The 20,056-nt window shown below is 37.3% G+C and overlaps 1 protein-coding gene across 3 annotated transcripts in view; it reads left to right on the forward strand.

The window, feature by feature from the left end:
• FSTL4 (follistatin like 4) overlaps positions 1 to 20,056 on the forward strand; it is a 645,791-nt gene that overhangs the window by 40,129 nt on the left and 585,606 nt on the right. For all 3 annotated transcript variants that reach the window (XM_089530298.1, XM_089530316.1, XM_089530307.1), the window contains exon 3: positions 5,763 to 5,796. In XM_089530298.1, coding sequence (XP_089386424.1) covers positions 5,763 to 5,796 — 34 coding nt within the window. The remainder of the gene's footprint in view (positions 1 to 5,762; positions 5,797 to 20,056) is intronic.

Below are 20,056 nucleotides of genomic sequence, written 5' to 3' on the forward strand. Positions count from 1 at the left end.
ATAACTTACTGAATTAAATTTGGAAGCATCACTTTCATTCAAATGTCTTGATTGACGTTTTTGTTGCAAATCAGATCACATTGGATATACAGTCCCTCCTAACTCACAGAAGATCTGTTCCAGACCCCTCCCCCCCTCATGAGTTGGGAGACTCGCAGATAATCAAGCCCCATTGAAATGAATGGGGCATGCTCCTCTGCACGAGCATAGGGCGCGCACTGTGGGAGCACGCCCCATTCACCTCAATGGTGGGTTGCCCCTCTGTGGATTGTCAAATCTGCCTATTTCAAATCTGTGGACTTGGAGGGGTGAATGTATACTTTTTTTCTTCAGTTTGATTTGGTTCTCTGCCTTTCTTTTCAGCAGATTACAGCTAGAGTTTTGCTCCTGCATAAATGCTCAATTCAGTTGACAGCAACAAGCCTAGCTCACTACCTCTAGAAATACATAAGAATTCATTTCAGTTCATTTTTTGTAAAATCAACACTTCAAAAAAATCCTTTTTGAAGTACAATTCTCAGAATTCCCCAGTTCAGTATGACTAATAGCTCTGTTGGCTGGCTGAAAACTGTAGTTTAGGAAGAAGCTTTGCCAAAAATGCTAACTTCTTCATACTTGGGAAGGAAGTAACTTGAAATATAAATGCTGTGATGCAAAACTGGAACTCACAAGTTTGTCATCTAGGTCCACTGTTTCAAGTGCTTCACATGTAAAAGCCTGAGTTTGAACCATTTTGTATCTAACCATGTTAATGATGAATTAGCATTGCCATCCCTTCCTTCCTTCCTTCCTTCCTTCCTTTCTTTCTTTTCTGGGCAAAGGTATTGAATTTGGTTGATGCAAGTGGGGGAGAATTTAATGAAATTTCATTAAATGAATTTAATTCCTTTCCTTATTGAGGAATTTGACAACATTCACACAGTTCTTTATGGTCTTGATTCATGGTTTTAAAATATCTGAAGGGGGGGAGAGGAAACTGACAGATTTGCCTATTCCAAGTTACAACTTAGTCCTAAATAGGCTTATTCAGAAGCTCGATTGTTTGTAAGGGTTCTATTTTAAAATATATTTGACTTGCAGACATAGAAACATTTTAGGCCTCTCCCGTCCTTTAACTAGGGTTTTGCTTTTTCATTCATATGGAGGAGCACTTCTTACAAAATTTACAACAATACTAAATGTATTTAAAAAAATATAAGAGAAAGAAAGAAAGAAAGAGAATCCATCTGTATTGCCACTTCGAATTTCTCTTACTACTTCCTTTTGGAGATGTAGTGACTAAAGATGCAGACTTTAAACATACTTACCATGCCATAAGACTTGTGCATGAAATGTGCTTTTTTCTCAGTCATTAGTCCATAGATTGCATTATCTGTTGTTCATTGTGCGACAAGCTTGAAGTTGTGCCACAAAGCTCAGAACTCTGTGATTCAAGGAATCTGTTTCAAATCACACCATCAACTCATACCAGCTAGGTGGCTTTAAGGGAAACAGCTGTACTTTTAGCCTTCTTGAAATATCCTTTGGGGTAGCATTGATATACTTTACAGGAATATTGTATAGTTTACATAAATTATGAATTGGTTCCAGAATTAAAATCAGAATAGTTTCACACAAATATATGAAAATTAAATTAACTATGTATAACCATATATAAATAAGAACATGTGAACTTTGCTGGTAGCATTTGTTTTTAATGCAGCAGACTGGAGATGTATTTATTTTATAACCACAATAATAAGATACTATTGAATAATCAATTCCAGTGAATAACATCCACATATCACAAACCTGAAATCTGACACTGCATTCTAATAGTGCTTTCTTTATCAATAGAAGCCACACTTCAATATTAATTGGAAGCTAGTAACATAAAATGCCCATGGGTTGTTTTTTTTTCAGGTTGACAGCTGGAAGCAGTCTTTCACAACAGCAGAAAAACTATTTGTGCAGAGGCATTGTCAAATTGCATCAAGGTTCACTCAGGTGTCTGGAGTGGTTCTGTCTTTTGTAGCAGTTAATGTGAAAAATGCTATTCACTAACTTTATAAGATAGCATTGTGAAGTTTAAAAGATACATTTTTATGCCTGTTACACCATACCTAACCCCTTTTGGAAGTGCAGTATAATGGCAACAAATGACTTGTGAAGAATCCAGCTCTCAATACCACGTGATAGTGACTTTAGCATAACAATAATTATGTGTTCTAAATCAGTTCTATTGCATTAATAAGAGAGATAAGAGATGATGAAAATGAGTGCTGTTGGGAAAATGTGGTGCATCTTATTAATTAAGTGGCATTCAAAATGATTTGTAGTATCATGTTCACCGAAAGGTTTGAGAAAGTGAATTAAAATCCTGAAACAAAGTCTCCACATCAACACATATGACTTATGCCAGAATGAAATTAGATTTTTAGTTACTGTTATGTGCAAACATAAAATGATTCCCAGGAAATAAGCTCCATTTATTAGCATCTGTTTGAAAGCTTCAGCACAAAATTGTTCTTCCTTAGGCAATGTACTCAAGTGCTTCACTATCATTTCTGTCAAAGTAGTCTGGTCCTGGATTTTTATATAATGAAATATTTTTAGTAAAATGTGAAGGATTTAAGACATGAGGAGATACACTTTTTCTTCTAAGAAGTTCTCAGGTTTAAATTCAGTTGCTAATCCCAGTTGTAGTATAACAATTCAGTAGAACCAGGAACTGAATTTAGACCTTAAATATTTAGATACTCTTTTGGTTATAATCATCTTAAAGCTATAGAGGTGAACAAGAATTTATATGATCGCTACAGCTGTTCACACCTCCCCATGAATGAAGAGGTAGGACAACACTGGGCAATTAAGACCAAATATTCATGCAAGATCAGCATAGGCTTGGGATTCAGTGGGGCCTATCCTTTCTTACTACATGGTCAAACATCCTTGGGGCTACAGTCTAGTTTGTAGGTTTACTGCATATAGAAAGCCTGCATTGACTTGTTTTGTGTGATGGTATTATTTTCATATTGTCTGAATTATTTGCTTTGATCATAACCACAAGCATAATTATCATGGAAGTTAGGAAATTGCAAGGATTTGCTGTGTTACATTATTCATTCCAGCAAGGGGTCTTGCCTGGGGTGAAAGTCTCTGACAACAGGGAGTGAGAACCTTCTGGCCCACTTCTTTCCACTGGGAAGGAAAAAAGTGTAACCAAGGATCTGGAAAGTTCCAAATCTTTGGTTCCCTTTCCCCTCACCATCTGCCCTGCACAACCTTGGGAGGATGGAAGGGGAAAGCAGTCAGTGATCTGGAAGGTGACAGCTTTCCATACTCTCAACTGTTTTTCCTTGTCACCCACCACAAATAACATGTGGGGGGTGGGGATGCAGCTAAGACTCTGTAGGCTGTAACCTTCCACGATCATTTCCTGGTTCTTCTGTGCCTGCTTTCCATCATATACTTTCAATATAATTTGCATTGGCTTATTATCAATATTAACGCAGGCATATCCTGCTTTCAAGTTGCAACAGGTATGTACGTCAGACAGAACTTGGGTCCCTGTACTAGGATAAGGTGGGATATAAACACAAACATAATGATAATAATAACAATAATTACTACTACTACTACTACTACTACTACTACTATTTTAAAATCAATAGAAATATCACCAGCCAATCATTGGCATGATCAGTAAGGCTTTCTTGGCCCTTAATAAGACATGCTCCTACATTTGAAAAACAATGTGTAAACACATTGAAATACACATTTACTAAGAGTACAACTTATTTTAACCATGCATACGTTTTATTATTATATATCTCCTACAATGCTACATCTCCTACCTTTATTGATAAGGTTAATAGTTGCTGAATAGTTTTTTGTGGGTTTTTCGGGCTATGTGGCCATGTTCTAGAAGATTTTCTTCCTTCTAGAACATGGCCACATAGCCCGAAAAACCCACAAATAACTATGGATGCCAGCCATGAAAGCCTTTGACTTCACAGTTGCTGAATAATTCAACAAAGAACTTCAGTAATGAGGAAAGGGACCCTTTGAATTTCTGGCCATTCTGCAATTGTTAAAAGCAAAAACTAGATTTTATTATTAAAAAAATGTGGATACACTGGTGACCTCTGCTTCTCTAGGAGAAAGGCTAACATCCAACATAGATAGTTGGGATTTATGCCTTGTTCTGTTCTTTCCTAATAGAAGGCTGTCACAATCCACTGTAATTTCTATATATCAGTCATAGATTTTGATTTTGGGTATAACCCTCCCCCCCAACTGAAATGATCTGACAAAATTTAACTACCATAACTCTTAGGTATGATCAATCAGATTTGTACTAAATGATCAAATGCTAGGAAATATTAAGACAGTGATTGTGATTCAGAGCTCCCAGAAAGAGCCAGTTTGGCATAGTGGTTTGATTATTGGCCTACAACTCTGGATACCAGGTTTTGATTCATTGCTCAGCCATAAAACCCTCTGGGTGATCTAGAACAAGTCATACTCTCTCAGACTCAGAGGATGGCAATGGCAAGCCCCTTCTGAAGAAACGTTCCAAGAAAATCCTACGATAGGTTTGCCTTAGGGTCACCATGAGTTGGAAATGACATGAAGGCACACAACAATAACAATAACAACTGAAGGGTAAAGGCTTCCTGTAATCTATCCTATATACACTTATATGGGAGTAAGTAACACCGAATGCATAAAGGACAGTTCTCATATATTGTTTTTGGAGGACTCTTCTTTTTAAGGACGTTTAAGTTATAATGGATGGGGACAATATTTTATCCTCTTATGCTAGTACCTTTAAGTAGGCCAAGTTAATAACTTCCAGATTCCTGCCAATGTAATAAAATTTGGTCCAGAATTTGTGGTGATCTGTTTTCAGCTGAAAGGGAAATAATTCCCTTGTGGTTTTCAACAATAGATTTTGTTTGCAATATGACAGCTACATATTCAACTGTGGTACAGTTATGAGTTCAGCTTTTGTTCAGTTTTTTGTTTCAAGATTCTCTCTTCATTACTGCCCAGCTCAGACATCAAACTGTGCAAGGAGAAAGGGTTCGAACTATTATTTGAATTAGGGCAGCCATCTCAATATTAGCCTAAAGGTAATTACATGATTACTTTTCACAATCTGGGCAATCTATTAATTATGAGTCTAATCTCTCTTTCTCTTTATTGAAATACACTCACCTTTTGTATAAAATATATGTGAAAATATATAGTAAGAGCTTATATGAATAGTTCGCTTATATCTACCCTTGAATTTGTTTGTTTAGTAGTTAACTAGAAATGTGATAAAATGTCTGTTTCATCACTATCATATTTAGAAGAATTCTTTGAAATAGGATTTCTCTGGCCATGATTATCAAATAAGTTCATTTCAAGATACACCATGGAATATCAGAAAAAAATCTCCTTAATTTCAACAGGTGTATTATCATGTGAGTGTAATAAATAGTGTCCATATGATTAGCCTATTAGTTTGCAATTCAAGTATATTTTCTTGGAGGCATTACTTACTAATAATTGGTCTCTGGTAACCAAAATGTTACATAGACTATTTCTTGTGCTTGCAGTACCTCTGATGTACATTTCATTACCTTAATTTAAAGTACATTAGTTGACAGAGAATTTTTAACTGAATAATTATTGCTTCACTATCAAATAAATGTTTTAGCTTCAGCTACCTACCAGGTTGGATAGTGATGTCAAAACTGAACTATATGATTAATTATTTTTTTTTCTTGTAGGGAATCAGAAACTTTGAAGTCACAAGAAGAAAAGGTAAACAAATAGATCCTTTCTTTAATAAATAATCCTGGGATAATTTCTAAAGAATATAAGATCTTTTATTATTGAAACAATCCTCTTTGATTTAAGTTTTGCCTGTTGTCTAAACTTATAATGCAGTATCAAATGTTGGATCTGTGCTGGCATGAGAGGAGCAGCCACCAGGAGGAGGAGTGGAGAGTCCTTCCTTTCTCACTGCAGTCCACCTGCTCTGGAGAGCTGAGAAATCCCTTGGAGCAATTTTGGGTAGCTTCAGAAGGAAGGAGAATACAGGGAGATTTTATTGCATGACACTGCACTTATCATGACATTAGATTAAAACATTTACTGGAAACCAACATGAGAATAATATTTGCTGTTCAGTGAAAAAATATTTTGTGTAAGCAATCAGACATAAACTGCTTCCACGGGAGATAAATGGCTCAGAAATTTTAAATAGTTGAAGGTGGGATCCTTCAGTACCCCAGGTGTTAAACCTCAACTTGTATCTTGCCTGACAATGGCTGTGGTTAATGTGAGCTGGAGTTCAAGAATATGGGGAAGGCATATGTTTTGAACCCCTGCTTTGGAATATATTTTAGAGATCAGGGATTGTAACAGAAATTTCAGGAAACTTAAAGTTCTAGGCCTGGCAGAGCAAAGAATTAACAAGAGGACCTAGTAAATTGAAAATCCATAAGTTTATTTCCAATTTGTCGACAAAGAAAACAAGAACTCAATGGAATTCAAAGTTCCAAAAATCTGAGTCCCCAAACAAGACAAGATGGCCTAATTTTATAGTCAATTACACAAAGAAGTTCCTTCTTCACATTTCATTGGCTAATTACAATTTAAACATACAGAATTCTTACAATCAGGACAGGAATATATGCATACATTAATAACTGCATCATCACTCCTCACCCCTCCTTCAGGAATTTAGTAGCTTTTCTTCTAACCTTCACAGTTGCATCTCCTTATCTAAGTTGTGGAAATGTTATGTCTGTTAGCTAGTGCTTGCTGGTGCCAGCTGTCCTCTCAGGTCAAGATGCCCTTCCTATTACTTTGCTCGAGTTCTTTTCTAGCTTTCAAACCTCATTTTAAAAACTATTTTTCTTTTAACCAAAGTGATTCCATCTTTCTATAGCTTTTATTATAACAGGCCACTACAGGATGATGACACATGTATGGACCTCTAGTTCTTGTGGAGCTTAGGCATGGTGATTGGGCTGGTGGGAAATGCAGTCTAAAATCTGGTGCACCACATACTCCTCGCCTGTAGCATGAATATTTAGTTATCTTTATTGTTGCACAACAATCTCTCTGGCTAGTCCATAAATGTTGCTAAAAGTTGAGTACAGGTAGAGTAGACAGTATGTTGCAATTGTAGGCAGTGTTCACCTGTATGCATTTGCTTTGAACAACCATTCACTTAAAAATTCATTGAAGAGAAGGAGACACACAAGCACAAGTGTAGTAAGCAGCTGTTCTAATTCAGCTCTTATTGACGGCTTCTCTAGTTAAAACTAAAAGGTTATTGGCAAAATGTCCCAGACTGTTGTGTGATTGCACTGTGATTGATGGCTGTCTGAGGACAGAAGGAATCACGAGGCACTGACTAATGGCAGCAACTAACGTTTTAAAACATACATTCCAATTCCTGCCCTGCAGGAATAAGGCTGCAACTAGTGAAGTGGAATTCTTTTTGGTAGGGTAGAGTGTGCTGGAAGAGTGAGAATTGGAAACAATAAAGGATGTTAGAGAAATTTTGTTCATGGTGTGAGTATAAGGCCCAATTGCCACAAAACATGGAGCTCTGAGATATTTACATACCCCTATACTCCTAGCATATTGTTCCAGTGGTAGCATTCAAACAATATGCTAGAAGTTTACAGGGGTAAGTAAATACCTCAGATTTCCATGTGTTGTTATTAATTGTCAGCTCCCCCAAGCTGTTGTTTATCAATATAGACAGCTGGCTGACATCAGCTATCAGAGAGCTCCATTCTATTTACTGTTAACTTCTTGGGTTTGTTAAACAGATGTTCCTTGGATGTCTAATCTATCTCTGTGTAAATGTGAAGTGGAAAACATTCCCCGTTAAACATATTACTTCAGTTCCTCATTTTGTTTGCACAATATTTTGAATTAGGTCACAAAGCATTAGGGAACAAATTTTCTTGTAATTGAAAGGTGGCACCTACTATTGGTGATCCATTCTTGCAGACAAATAAGAAAACTAAACAGATACAGCTGTGATGTAACTGAACCTCAAGAAGGGTTTAAAGCTGCTGTTTTTATTTATTTATTTTGCTATATGATCCTGTAAGTGAGGCATGGCAATCGGTACTCCAAAATCTACTTAGCATTAGCAGCGTATATAATATACAGCATGGTAATTTTTCTTTTCCCCCTTTTTTTCTTTTTTTATTAATTTTTTAAATTTTTTAAATTCAATAACAGTGGGAATGTATATACAGTGCAACTAAATTACAATCTTGTTTTCCTCTTCCCCTCAACCCCCCCCCCCACATCCACATCCCTCGTAAACTTTTATATAACATCAAGTTTCATATTTGTCTCACAAATCCTAATCAATTAACTAGTTCTCCTTCTTCCATTTACTCCACCTAAATGGTGCAAAATGTGGCTTTACTGTTTACCATTTCTATTTCATTTATGATCTAATGTTTCTTCAATTTTTTTTATTACTGCAGCTCTCTTAAGAAATTATTATATAGCTTATGTCTATTTACTTATATTCTAGACCTCCAGATATCTTCACAATACTTTGTGAAAGTCTGCCATCTCTGTCTATGTATTTCAAAAGAATCTCCATCAATTGCACCTGCCAGTTTGTCCATTTCTATTGCTTCCATCATTTTTACATCCAGGCTTCAATTAGGGGAACCTCTGCAGATTTCCATTTTTGCACCAGAAGTATTTTAGCTAAAGAGATAAGATTATTCTCCAATAATGGTTCCTGTCTTTTGTTTGTATTTTATAAATAATGTTTAGTAGATATATCTCAGGGGTGAGTTCCTAAGATATGTTGAGAATTTTACATATTGTGAAGTTGTTCGGCTACAGGACAAGTGCACCACATGTGAACCAATGAGCCTATATTCTTCTGGCATTTCCAGAAAATTGGATGACAGTTTTTATACAATTTATGCTAATTTTGCTGGTGTTAAATCCAATCTGATCTCCATCTTGTAGTAATTTTCCCTGATGTTTTGGCACTTTGTGAATTTATGTGTGTACTGCCTTGCCTGAGACCATCTTTCCAAATGTATTTCCTTACCAATATCTTTTGCTCACCTAAGCATGTGATCTTTAATCAGCTTTTGTTCTAATTTTTTTTTCTAGGAGTATCTTATATAATTTAGATGTTTATTACAGCATGGTAATTTTTCAAAGACTGATATCTACTTTTATTGTGAAATCCCTAAAATGTCAATGCAGGATGTGATTAGGTCACATGTGAACATGGAAGGACAGCCAAAGCAGAAGATATGTGGCAGTGTTATGAAACCAGGAGTCAGATCACTAAGTTTAAAAGTCATCCCTAGGTTGTTGTTGTTTTCCCACCATTCTACCCCAATGGTATGTGTAACAGAACAATTTAAACATCTAAAACAAATTGAGATGTCTTGGAAAGCTATTGTTGGCAATCCTTGGTTTTTGTTTTTGTTTTTGTTTTTGTTTTGCAGTGGCATTATTCTCCATGATAACACTTTGTGTCTTTTGTGTTCTGACCACATTGTGTTTAGATGTTTCCTTCCCCCTTTTAAAGGGACATAATTACTTTTTAATCTTTATCAATGACTTGGATGAAGTAATAGAGGCCATGCTTATCAGATTTGTAGATGACACCAAATTTTGAGGAGTAACTCATAACTCTGGTGGATGGGATCAAAATTCAAAATAATCTTAGTAGATTAGAAAGCTTGACCAAAACTAATAAAATGAATTTCAACAGGGAGAAATATAAGGCACTATGCTTAGGGCAGAAAAAAAATGAAATGCATAGGTATAGGATGGGGACACATGGCTTGGCAATAGTACATGTGAAAGGGATCTAGGAGCCGTAGTAGACTAGAAGTTGAACATGAGTCAACAGTGTGATGCAGCAGCTAAAAAGGCCAATACAATTTTAGGCTGCATCAATAAAAGTATAGTGTTTAAACAGAGGGAAGTAATAGTGCCAATACTGTGTCCAGTTTTGGGCACCACAATTCAAAAAGGATGTTGAGAAACTGAAGAATGTCCAAAGGATGGCAACCAAAATGGTGAAGGGTGTGAAAGCCATGCCCTGTGAGGAACAACCTAGGGACCTGGGTATGTTTAGTCTGGAGTAGAGAAGGTTAAGTGGTAATATGGTAGTCTTGTTTAAATATTTGAAGGGATATCATATTGAGGATGGAGCAAGCTTGTTTTCTGATGCTCCAGAGACTAGGACACAGAGCAATGGATGCAAACTATAGGAAAAGAGGTTCCACCTCAGCATGGGGAAGTGGAACACACTCTCTTGGAGTATGGTGCAGTCTTCTGCTTTGATTCTTGTTCCTACATAGCAGGGGTTTGGACTGGATGGCCCTTGAGATCTCTTCCAATTCTATGATTTTATGATTCTGTGATTTATTATTTTAATTTGAACAGCATATGCTTTCTCTCACCAGTACTTGAAAAAGGTTTCTTGTGAATTTGTTTAAAAGTACAGACTAAAGTTGTCGCATAAGTATTGATTCTATTATTTTTTTAAAATATATATTTTAAATGAGAATAGCTTAAATTCTGCAAGTAAATTAGAACATCCTAAAACACCCTTTATGATAGCTAATAATATTCAGTATCACAAATTGTGGCTGGTTATAACGTACATCTATGGGCCTCACGTTTCTATGGTCATTCAGACCCAAATCCAGTTGAACTGAATGAAGGATCTAGGACCAACAAAGGTGCAGCAAGTTATTTCAGCCTTAGTTGTTTTGTCCTATAAAATATCTGAGCCTCACAATGCTACTACAAATTCCATGAGGTCGTCCATGACATGTATTTTTCTTAACAAGGAGGAGTAAGAGGGAAAGAAGCAATAAGAAAAATTAGTTCACTGAAGGTTATATAGTAAACCTATTTTTCAGCATTGAAAAATAGCATTACATGGAATCCAATATCATACCCTTCAATATTTTATAGATGAAATCCAGGACACATGTGGCCAAGCAGTATCAGAGGATGATAAAGATGTCAAAAGTTATTGGAAGGGTGTACAGGTGGGAGAGGCTGCAGCAGTTCACTTTTGTCTGAGTGTAGTGGGAAGGGCAAGATTTGGCCTCACCTCTCTTCTCCTTCCAGCTAATAGAGTACAAACTACTTTTTCCCTTTGAATTCAGTTTGCAACAATTGAAATAAGCAGAAGACCAAAGGGGAAAGCAGAAGGAGGACAGAAAAATGGAGACATTTTAAAAGCAGCTGAAAAAAGTGAGGCAGTAGAGGATTAATTGGGTCTGTCCCTGCCAGATTGGAACAGTGGGAAAGTGTGAAATTAGGATCCTTCTGTCTGTCACTATGTAGCCCTTGACTGGAAAGCAGTTGTAACCTTGTGGCCCAGAACAGACAGGCATAATGAAGCAGCTTCTGGCCACTTTGGTGGCATGGTGTTCAAACAATGCATGCCTCAAACTCACTCCAAAGCTGTGTTGAAGCCACACTTGTGTCTTTTGGACAGGACAAAAAGAAGCCGGGATAATCCAGCTCATGGTGGCACAGGTTGGGTCCTGTGGCCACATCTCACTTTGGGAGCAGGCCATGCAGTTGGTGCGGTTCCAACCCACTTGTGGCTGGAGCAGACTCAGGTCGCTTTTTCGCGCCCATCTGCTCCAGTCATGTGTGTGTCATTCTTTGGCCCAAGAGGTGCTAGTGCTGGATGAATGATGTCTGAAGGCATTTCATTCAGTTCCTTCACCTGATGTCTTCTTTAGGTGGTGCTTGTTGTTCACTCATTCTTCCTGGCTTCTCTTTCTCAACTGTTCAACTCTTCTGCAGAATGGGCTGGCAAAAAACACCACCTTAGAATTTCCTACCTCATTTCCATATATACTGCAAGCATTAGAGCATCCTGTTTCATCCCCGTACAATTGATCAGATCCATATCTGGATCTGATCAATTCCCATATATAGATCAGAAGAAGGTAAATTTAAGTAAAGCAACAGCATTTTAGGCAGGATCAGCACTTGCAGTTACAGTGATGTTCTGTTACCTTTCATTTGCTTTTGTCCAATACTATTTCTAATACCATTTGTCAAAGCAAGCACCCTTGAATTGTGGCAGTAGCATAAACAATAAATGTGAAGATATTCTTCAGTGCCAGCCTGAACTGTACCTATCTGGAAACAAAGTGTGTTTGGAGATTTGGAAGCAGTTGCTTTAAAGTAAATATATGGCTGGTTACAGAGAATATCTAAGGAGATTTTCTAAGCTAGAGGGACACAAAAGTTTCACATGCCCTGCCAGTGGACACTGGAACACCTGTTTTTTGCCCTGCACTTTCTGTCATAAATTTAAAATACCTGTACAGTGTATTAAAAAAGTAAAATCAAGCAAGATGAAACCAAGAAATTAATGAATATATTGGCATTTCAAAAGATGTCAGGTTGGAGAGCCTCCTAATATTTCACCTGTACATATCCCATCTACGTGGTAATGGTGTGAGGGTCCCTCCATACATGACCTCAGAGAAGTTGCAGGTCCAAAAACAAAATTATTTTAAAATTAAAGCAAGAGCTTTTTAGTGTCATTGTGACGTTCCTTCTACACAATCAATTTGAAATGGAATTAAAAACAGATGTCACAATGCACTTCATATGAAACCAATATTGTGGTACACCAAAGCTCTTTTATTCATAGCCACATTTTTTCGTGTTTAATGCCAAGATATTCCCTTTCAGAAAAAGACCTTCCAGTGTTTAAAACTGGGGTGGAAATCATATGACCCTCCAGGTGCTGTTTGTCTGCAACTCCTAGCCAGCAGAGGTAATAACAAATGAAGCAACTCAATAATATCTGAAAAGCTACATGGTCCCTGCCCCTGGTTTAAAGGATTTCTATTTGCAAATTCTACCCTTTCATTTCTACCCATAGAACACTGATGTAGATTTATTGATAAATTCCCTGCATTTGTTCCATCAGTGCCCCCTTTAAATAGCTCCTTATTATCAATTTTTGTTTCCATGTGGGAGAGGAAATTTCACTTTTGGGTCTAAATCCAATTATTAGTTCTAACTAGGGGAGAACTTTTGAATTGGTTGTATAGTCTGCTTTCAGTATCCATGGATTTATCCATCCATGGCTCGAAGATATTAAAAACAAGAATTAAATTCCAATAATATAAATTTTGCCATTTTATATAAGTGACATCATTTCCCTATGTCATTGTATTTAATGTGAATTGAACATCCACAGATTTTGGTATTCAAAGGGAATCCTGGAACCAAACCCCAGTTGTTACCAAGGAAGCACTGTATTTATCTATGTGCTGGTTCACCCTTCAACAGTTGAAGTAATGTGTCCACTCTAATTTGGAAGAACAAGCAGAACTCCAGCCCTGATTTTTCTCTTTTTATAGCAATTCTTTACCAGGGCCATTTCCCCTCCTATAGCAAATGAAAACAAATTCATCCTGGGCTACCCGGTTTTTGGATGCTTTCCTGTAAAATTTTATGGATGTGACCTAAATAGAATGTGTATAGGTTATTTGATCTGTAGTGCTTGGTTTGGTTTATATCACTGTTCTTAAACACTGATAATGCTGTACTTGGTGCACTTTCCATTTTCACTACTTGCTCCTGACCTTCATCTAGTTTAAAGATGGCTGCAACAGATCACAATTCTCCTTCTCACAGCACATGCTTACACACCAGGATTAATAATAATAATAATAATAATAATTTATTTTTATCCTGCCTCTCCATAGGATCGAGGCTGCTTACAGCAATAATAACATTCATACAATATAAAATAAATACCATTATTCCCTCCTTCTGTACACAAAAACATAAAATTCCAACATAACACTAATAAAATATAATTTAGATCATGAATGTTTATTATTTTATCAATGAAATATTGGGTAGTATTATATTTTTTGAGGATGAATTATGCTACTCGCCTTTGGATGAGTGTATGATTCCCAATAAATCTAGTGTTTTAGCTTTCCTGCTTACTGTCCTTTGTAAGGCATAACCAGAGATGTAATGCACACATGAAAGCCAATGAGTATGCCCTACCAAATGCCTCTCATACAATTATAGAATCTTAGAGCTGGAAGTCATCTGGTCCAACTCATGCTATACAGGAATAAACAACTAAAACACTCCTGAAAGATGTCCACCCAGTTTCTGCCAACCAGCCTCCAATGCAGTCCATTCCACTGTTGAACAGCTCTTACAATAAAGAAGTTCTTAATGTTTAGGTGGAATTTTTTTTTTTTTTTTTTTTTTTTTTTGTAATATGAATGTAATATGGTTCATATTCTAGTCTCTGGAGCATTAGGAAACAAGTTTGCACAATCTTCTATGTGTCACCCCTTCAAGATTTTTAAAGATTGCTATCATATCAACCATCTAGTTATTTATTGGATCACTTCCATGTAATTATGGCCCAGCTTTTTCCACCCAAGGCATTCTACAGAGACAGCTCTCACTAAGATCTCCAATGACCTTTTACAGGCCAAGGCTAATGGCCTTTATTCTGTTCTCATCCTTCTTGATTTGTCTGCAGCCTTTGACACCATTGATCACTGTTTTCTAGTTGATATACTTTCTGACCTTGGGTTCTCAGACTCTGTTCTCGACTGGTTTAGATCTTATTTGTCTGGCAGATCTTTTGCTGTAGTCACAGGTGGTCAGACTTCTTCTCCTGTTCCCTTATCTGTTGGAGTTCCCCAGGGCTCTGTTCTGGGTCCCCTTCTGTTTTCTCTCTACACACTGTCCTTAGGTAAACTCATTAGCTCTTTTGGTTTTTCCTACCATCTGTATGCCGATGACACTCAGTTGTATCTTTCCACCCCTGACCTTTCTCCAAGACTTGAACAGCAAGTTTTGTCTTGTCTCACGGCTGTCTCTCAGTGGATGCACCATTGGCGTTTGAAGCTCAACGTGTCCAAGACGGAGCTTCTTGTCTTTCCTCCTAAGTCCACCCTTCAACACTCCTTTTCTGTCTCTGTGGACAAAATTTCTATTCAACCAGTCCAGCAAGCCCGCAGTCTTGGTTTTATCTTTGATTCTTCTCTGTCGTGTATCCCTCAGATCCAGACCACAGCCAAGGCTTGTAGATTCTTTTTGTACAATATTGCCAAAATTCGACCATATCTTTCCACCTCTACTGCCAAGATCCTGGTCTATGCCCTAGTGGTCTCAGGACTTGATTACTGTAACATCCTCCTGGCTGGGCTTCCTCTTTCTCACCTCCGCCCTTTAATTTCTGTCCAGCATTCAGCTGCACACTATCACATCCACCCACCTCTCTGACCACATCTCTCCTGCGTTGGCATCCCTTCACTGGCTACCCCTCCCTTTCCACATTCAGTATAAGCTCCTGCTGTCGATGTTTAAAGCCCTCCATGGGCTGCCCCTCCTTACTTATCAGACCTTATTTCTCCTCACCTTCCCACTAGGGCCCTCCGTTATGGTAGTCAAGGTCTACTGTCCCAGCCCAGGATTTCCTCTGCCCCATCTCAGATTCACCCCTTTTCACTTGCTGCCCTTCACTCCTGGAACCTTCTTCCCCCGCAAGCAAGAGCCATCACTTCTTTAACCAGCTTCAAAATGGAGTTGAAGACCATCCTGTTCAGAGAAGCGTTCCCAGGCATTGCATAATTGTCACTTGCTATTTGATGTTCTTTTGTTGTCTGTTTTATTGAATCATTTCCTGTATTGCTATGTATTTTATATGTATTATCCTACTAGAGAGGCCTCTTCCCCACCACCACTCCCTTGTCCTTCTGTGTCGTGTCTTTTTAGATTGTAAGCCTGAGGGCAGGGAACCGTCCAATTAAAAAGATTGTATGTACAGCGCTGTGTAAATTTACAGTGCTTAATAAATAAAGGTTAATAATAATAATAATAATAATAATAGGAAATTTGCAGAGATCTCTTAGTTGTTTTTCTTTGCTGAATCTGTCCATCAACATAGAATTTATTTGCCATCCTAAAAGATGGACCCGTTCTTTAAAAATAAAAATCATACATTTTGGTCATGCTTCACTGAGCAATTTTTTAAAAAACTTCTCAGTCTGTGCAAATTGCAGTAGCTCTCCCCTCCATCTGTTTGTCAATTGAAGGTATGAGATCTAGCTTGGAGGCTTCAACCATAATCATTCATTTGTTCTATCCTGCTTATAGCCACCCATTCAAGAAACTGATGTCAAATGATGGTGGTAGTGAAGGGGGGGGGGGGGGCTGAGTCAGTCATCTAAGAAATGATCAAACAAATTTTCCCTCCTCTGCTTTGCTTTCTAACTTTTACAAATGAGTTGTATCTTGGAATTCAAGAGAAGATGAATGAAACTGAAATATGCTGCTGTTTCTATAACTAGACAGGTTTAATACCCAATTCCTTAAAATGTCATAAATCCAGAAAGGTATACGATTGAGCAAGTATTTGATTTATCTTTTATCTTGTTTGTTTTACAATTATGCCCATTTTCATCCAGTATCTGAAAATGAGTACACATAAAATTAATTTAATATTTATCATAATGAATGTGAACTCTATGTGGTTTTTTTTTCCATCATCTAAGAACCTGTAGTCTAAGCAGAGAGGAGAGGGTTCACCTTTGATCTACCCATGATCTAAAACTATATGAAGTGTTTTTTGTTGCTTCAGAGATGAGAACATTTAATGTGAATTGAACATCCACTGGAAAGAAAAGAAAAGAGATTCCACCTAAACATTAGGAAGAACCATTGAACTGTAAGAGCTGTTTGGCAGTGGAACAGACTTGCCTTGGAGGAGAGTGGACTTTCGTTCTTTGTCAGTCTTAAAGCAGAGATTGGGTGGCCATCTTTCTGGAGTTGTGAATTCCTGCATGGCATAGGTTGGAGTGAATTACTCTTGTGGTGCTTTCAAACTCCATGATTCTAGGTTTCTATAAGTAAAAGAGGAAATGAAATTATTTTTGCTGCTGTCTTTCCCAACCCAGCCCTATAGTAGTGCTTGAAAATATCCTCTTGCAGATATGCTTTCTCTTGTTAATGGTCTATACTCATTGGTTAACAGGAATAGATTTTGAGAGAGAGATTCTTTCCATGGTTACAATGCGCATTTCGGATATACAGTTCCTGGATTCTTCTTTGCAACCTACAGTCCATATTCAGGACAGAAAATGTATGTGTGGGGGAGAGTTAATGCCAAAGTTGGGATCAAGATGTGGAAGTGAAGACTGTTTGAAAACATACAAAAGCAGTATAGACAAAGTGTTATTGGAGCACATACACAAAAAACGAAGTGGAAAACTTAATGCATTGCACTCCCAAATGACAAATTGTGATGCTTTTCAGTCAAACTAATGGATTAAATGGCAGTTTCTACCAGGTGCAATACTATCTTCTTGAAAGAGAACCAAAATGTTAAAGCTTTTAACAAGACAAATAGTACTAACACGAATCTCTGTGGTATAATTAATACATTAATCATCTTGCCTACAAGTTTGGAAACACCCAATGTAGACAGCTTTATCAAAAGGAAAAGCAATTGCTTTCCACATTATTTATTTTGCCTCTTTTAGAAAATAATCTAATGCAGAATGGTGCTGGATCTTAAAACTCATTTCACTTGTTCTGCATCTTCTGTCATTTAATATACATCTTCTTTGCTATTCAATTTCCCTCCCAACCCACAGAAATGAATGTTTAGTGCCAAAAGAGGTATTTTTAACTAAGAAAATATACCATATGACACTGCAGCTTGTACTAGCTTAACAAATTACAGAGCTGTAGAACTTTATCCTGTCTATAAGGGCTTTGGTTTGAGCATTGGACTGTGACTCTGGAGCACAGGCTTTGCATCCCAGCTTAGCCATGGAAACCCACTGTCTCACTCTCTCAGCCTCAAAGGATGGCAATGGCAAGCCCCCTCTGAAGGAACTTGCTAAGAAAGCCATGTGATAGGTTTGCCTTCGGGTCGCCATAAGTTGGAAATGAGTTGACGGTACACAACAACAATAAGGGCTTCAGGTAATTATATTAAAACATACAAAACTTGAAAGGCACACTCTTTCATAAACAGCTTTTCAGCAAAATGGCTTCTTCTAATAAACTATACTAGGTATGCAAGGCCTGGTGTGATGTAATGGTTAAGAGTGATTTACAAAAAATAATGGATGCACCTCTTACATGGATGCACTCAGTGTCTTTATCTGAGCCCTTCCCTTCTTCCTGCCATCCTGCCCTCTTTCTATACCACAAGCCTCCCTCCGAAAATATGGGGAATAGTTCTAATTACTTATATGCTTCTTGTAAAGATTGAGATAGATAATGTATGTGAAACTCTCCAAACACTTTGAAGGACTATTCAAGTATTATTATCCTTATCCTCACATGTTGGGATTAATATGTTGAAAATAGAACTTTAACAAAAACAGGTGGTTTTTAGCAGGTGGTCCATTGTCCCTATTCAGTAAAGATTTAATTTGCCTGATCTTTGCAACTCAGCAGAATAGGTGAAACATCAAAGCATAACAAATCTAGAAGCAAAATATTTAAAAAAAAAAACAACTAGTAACCTGTCAACACATATATACATAGACCCTTCCTGGAGTGAAACACAGTGTCATTAGGATACATATTATTAATTTGAAGACCAAATGTGTAAGGATAGTAGAGTTAATTATTTAATTACAGACTTGTCAGTGGCAAGATTTAATTATCAGTTTGACATCTCTTGGCCTTAAGTGAAAACAGCTTATAAAGTGCATGTGGGAGGGAAGGGAATAAAGTTATCAGTTCATTAACTAGTGCCAGAAATAGCAATAGCTTAACCAGAAAATTTTGATTAGCACAGAGGGACCAATCTGTAATATCTTGTTAAAGACAACTTTATCCAATTCATGGCACAAATATTTTGACTTTAAATTCAACTTTAGCTTTGCTATATGAGAATCTAAAGTTTCTCTTCAGTCTCTAGGTAGGAAAACAATCTTCTTTAAATTCTCAGACTTTTGTTTAAATGCAATTAGTTTGTTAGTACAGTCCACTCTTCCCTTACACGGGGGATCTGTTCCGGATCCCCCCACGTAAAGGGAAAAACATGGATGTTCAAGCCCCATTCAAATGAATGGGGCTCATGCCTGCAGGAGCACACGCCATTTTTTCCTTTCAGCATGCACCTCCCTCACTTCCGTTGCGGCTTCCAGCATATGCTAGTATCCACATATAATGCGGACGCATTGTATGAGTCCATTTCTTTTAATATAACGATCTAGTTATCTATCAGACCAATGTATAAAAATAATAAAAATCACTGAGGCTGAATCTGTATTGCAGACTTCATTTCCTCCAGGAGATCTCTTCTCCAAGGAATGTTGGGAATTGTAGTTAGGGTGGGTTGATGAAGATTTGTACAGCAAGAATTCTAGTTATTAAAGTGATACTTTTGAAGAAGATCCCATTCCTGCTTCCTTGCTAAACCAACTGATTCTCTGTCCTTTTCTGATTTTTGCATGTATTGTCTCTACTGTCACATTTCTTTCTTTTCAAATAGAATACATTACTAGAAACATATTATGTATGACAAATGGAGTGAGTTTAATGTTTTAAGTTATATCTCACAGGAGATGGAAAAATACCTCCCTGCTAGCTTCAGATGGGGTCAAGTCTTTTATGTGTAGAAATCCATTGTGCTCAGACTTTCTCTAGGTAATTGCAAAAAGCTTAGTGGATGCTCAGTGAGGACTATCTCCTGCTAAATCCCCTTGTTTCTCCTCAACCAAGACCTAGATATTTGAGCAAGTGAGTGGGAAATGATGGAAATGTAGGGTGCTCCTTGAAAATGAGCTTTTAAAATCCCTGCAGGCTAGAAGACAAAACCAGGAATTACCCAAGGCTATTCCTATGTGAAATCAAATTGAAACATTTATTTAAAATTCCAACTAGGGTGGGCAATGAATGCTCCTTCGGTGTTTAAAAATGAAACATGTTTCACTAGAAATATCAATGAAAATGAACCTATGGAGGAGAGCAAAGGCAAAGAATATTATAAATGGGCATAAAATGT

This window comes from Sceloporus occidentalis, unplaced genomic scaffold (genome assembly GCF_023333645.1).
Source record: "Sceloporus occidentalis isolate IW3139 unplaced genomic scaffold, rSceOcc1.0.p SCAF_1, whole genome shotgun sequence".
In the NCBI taxonomy this organism is placed as follows: Eukaryota; Metazoa; Chordata; class Lepidosauria; order Squamata; family Phrynosomatidae; genus Sceloporus; species Sceloporus occidentalis.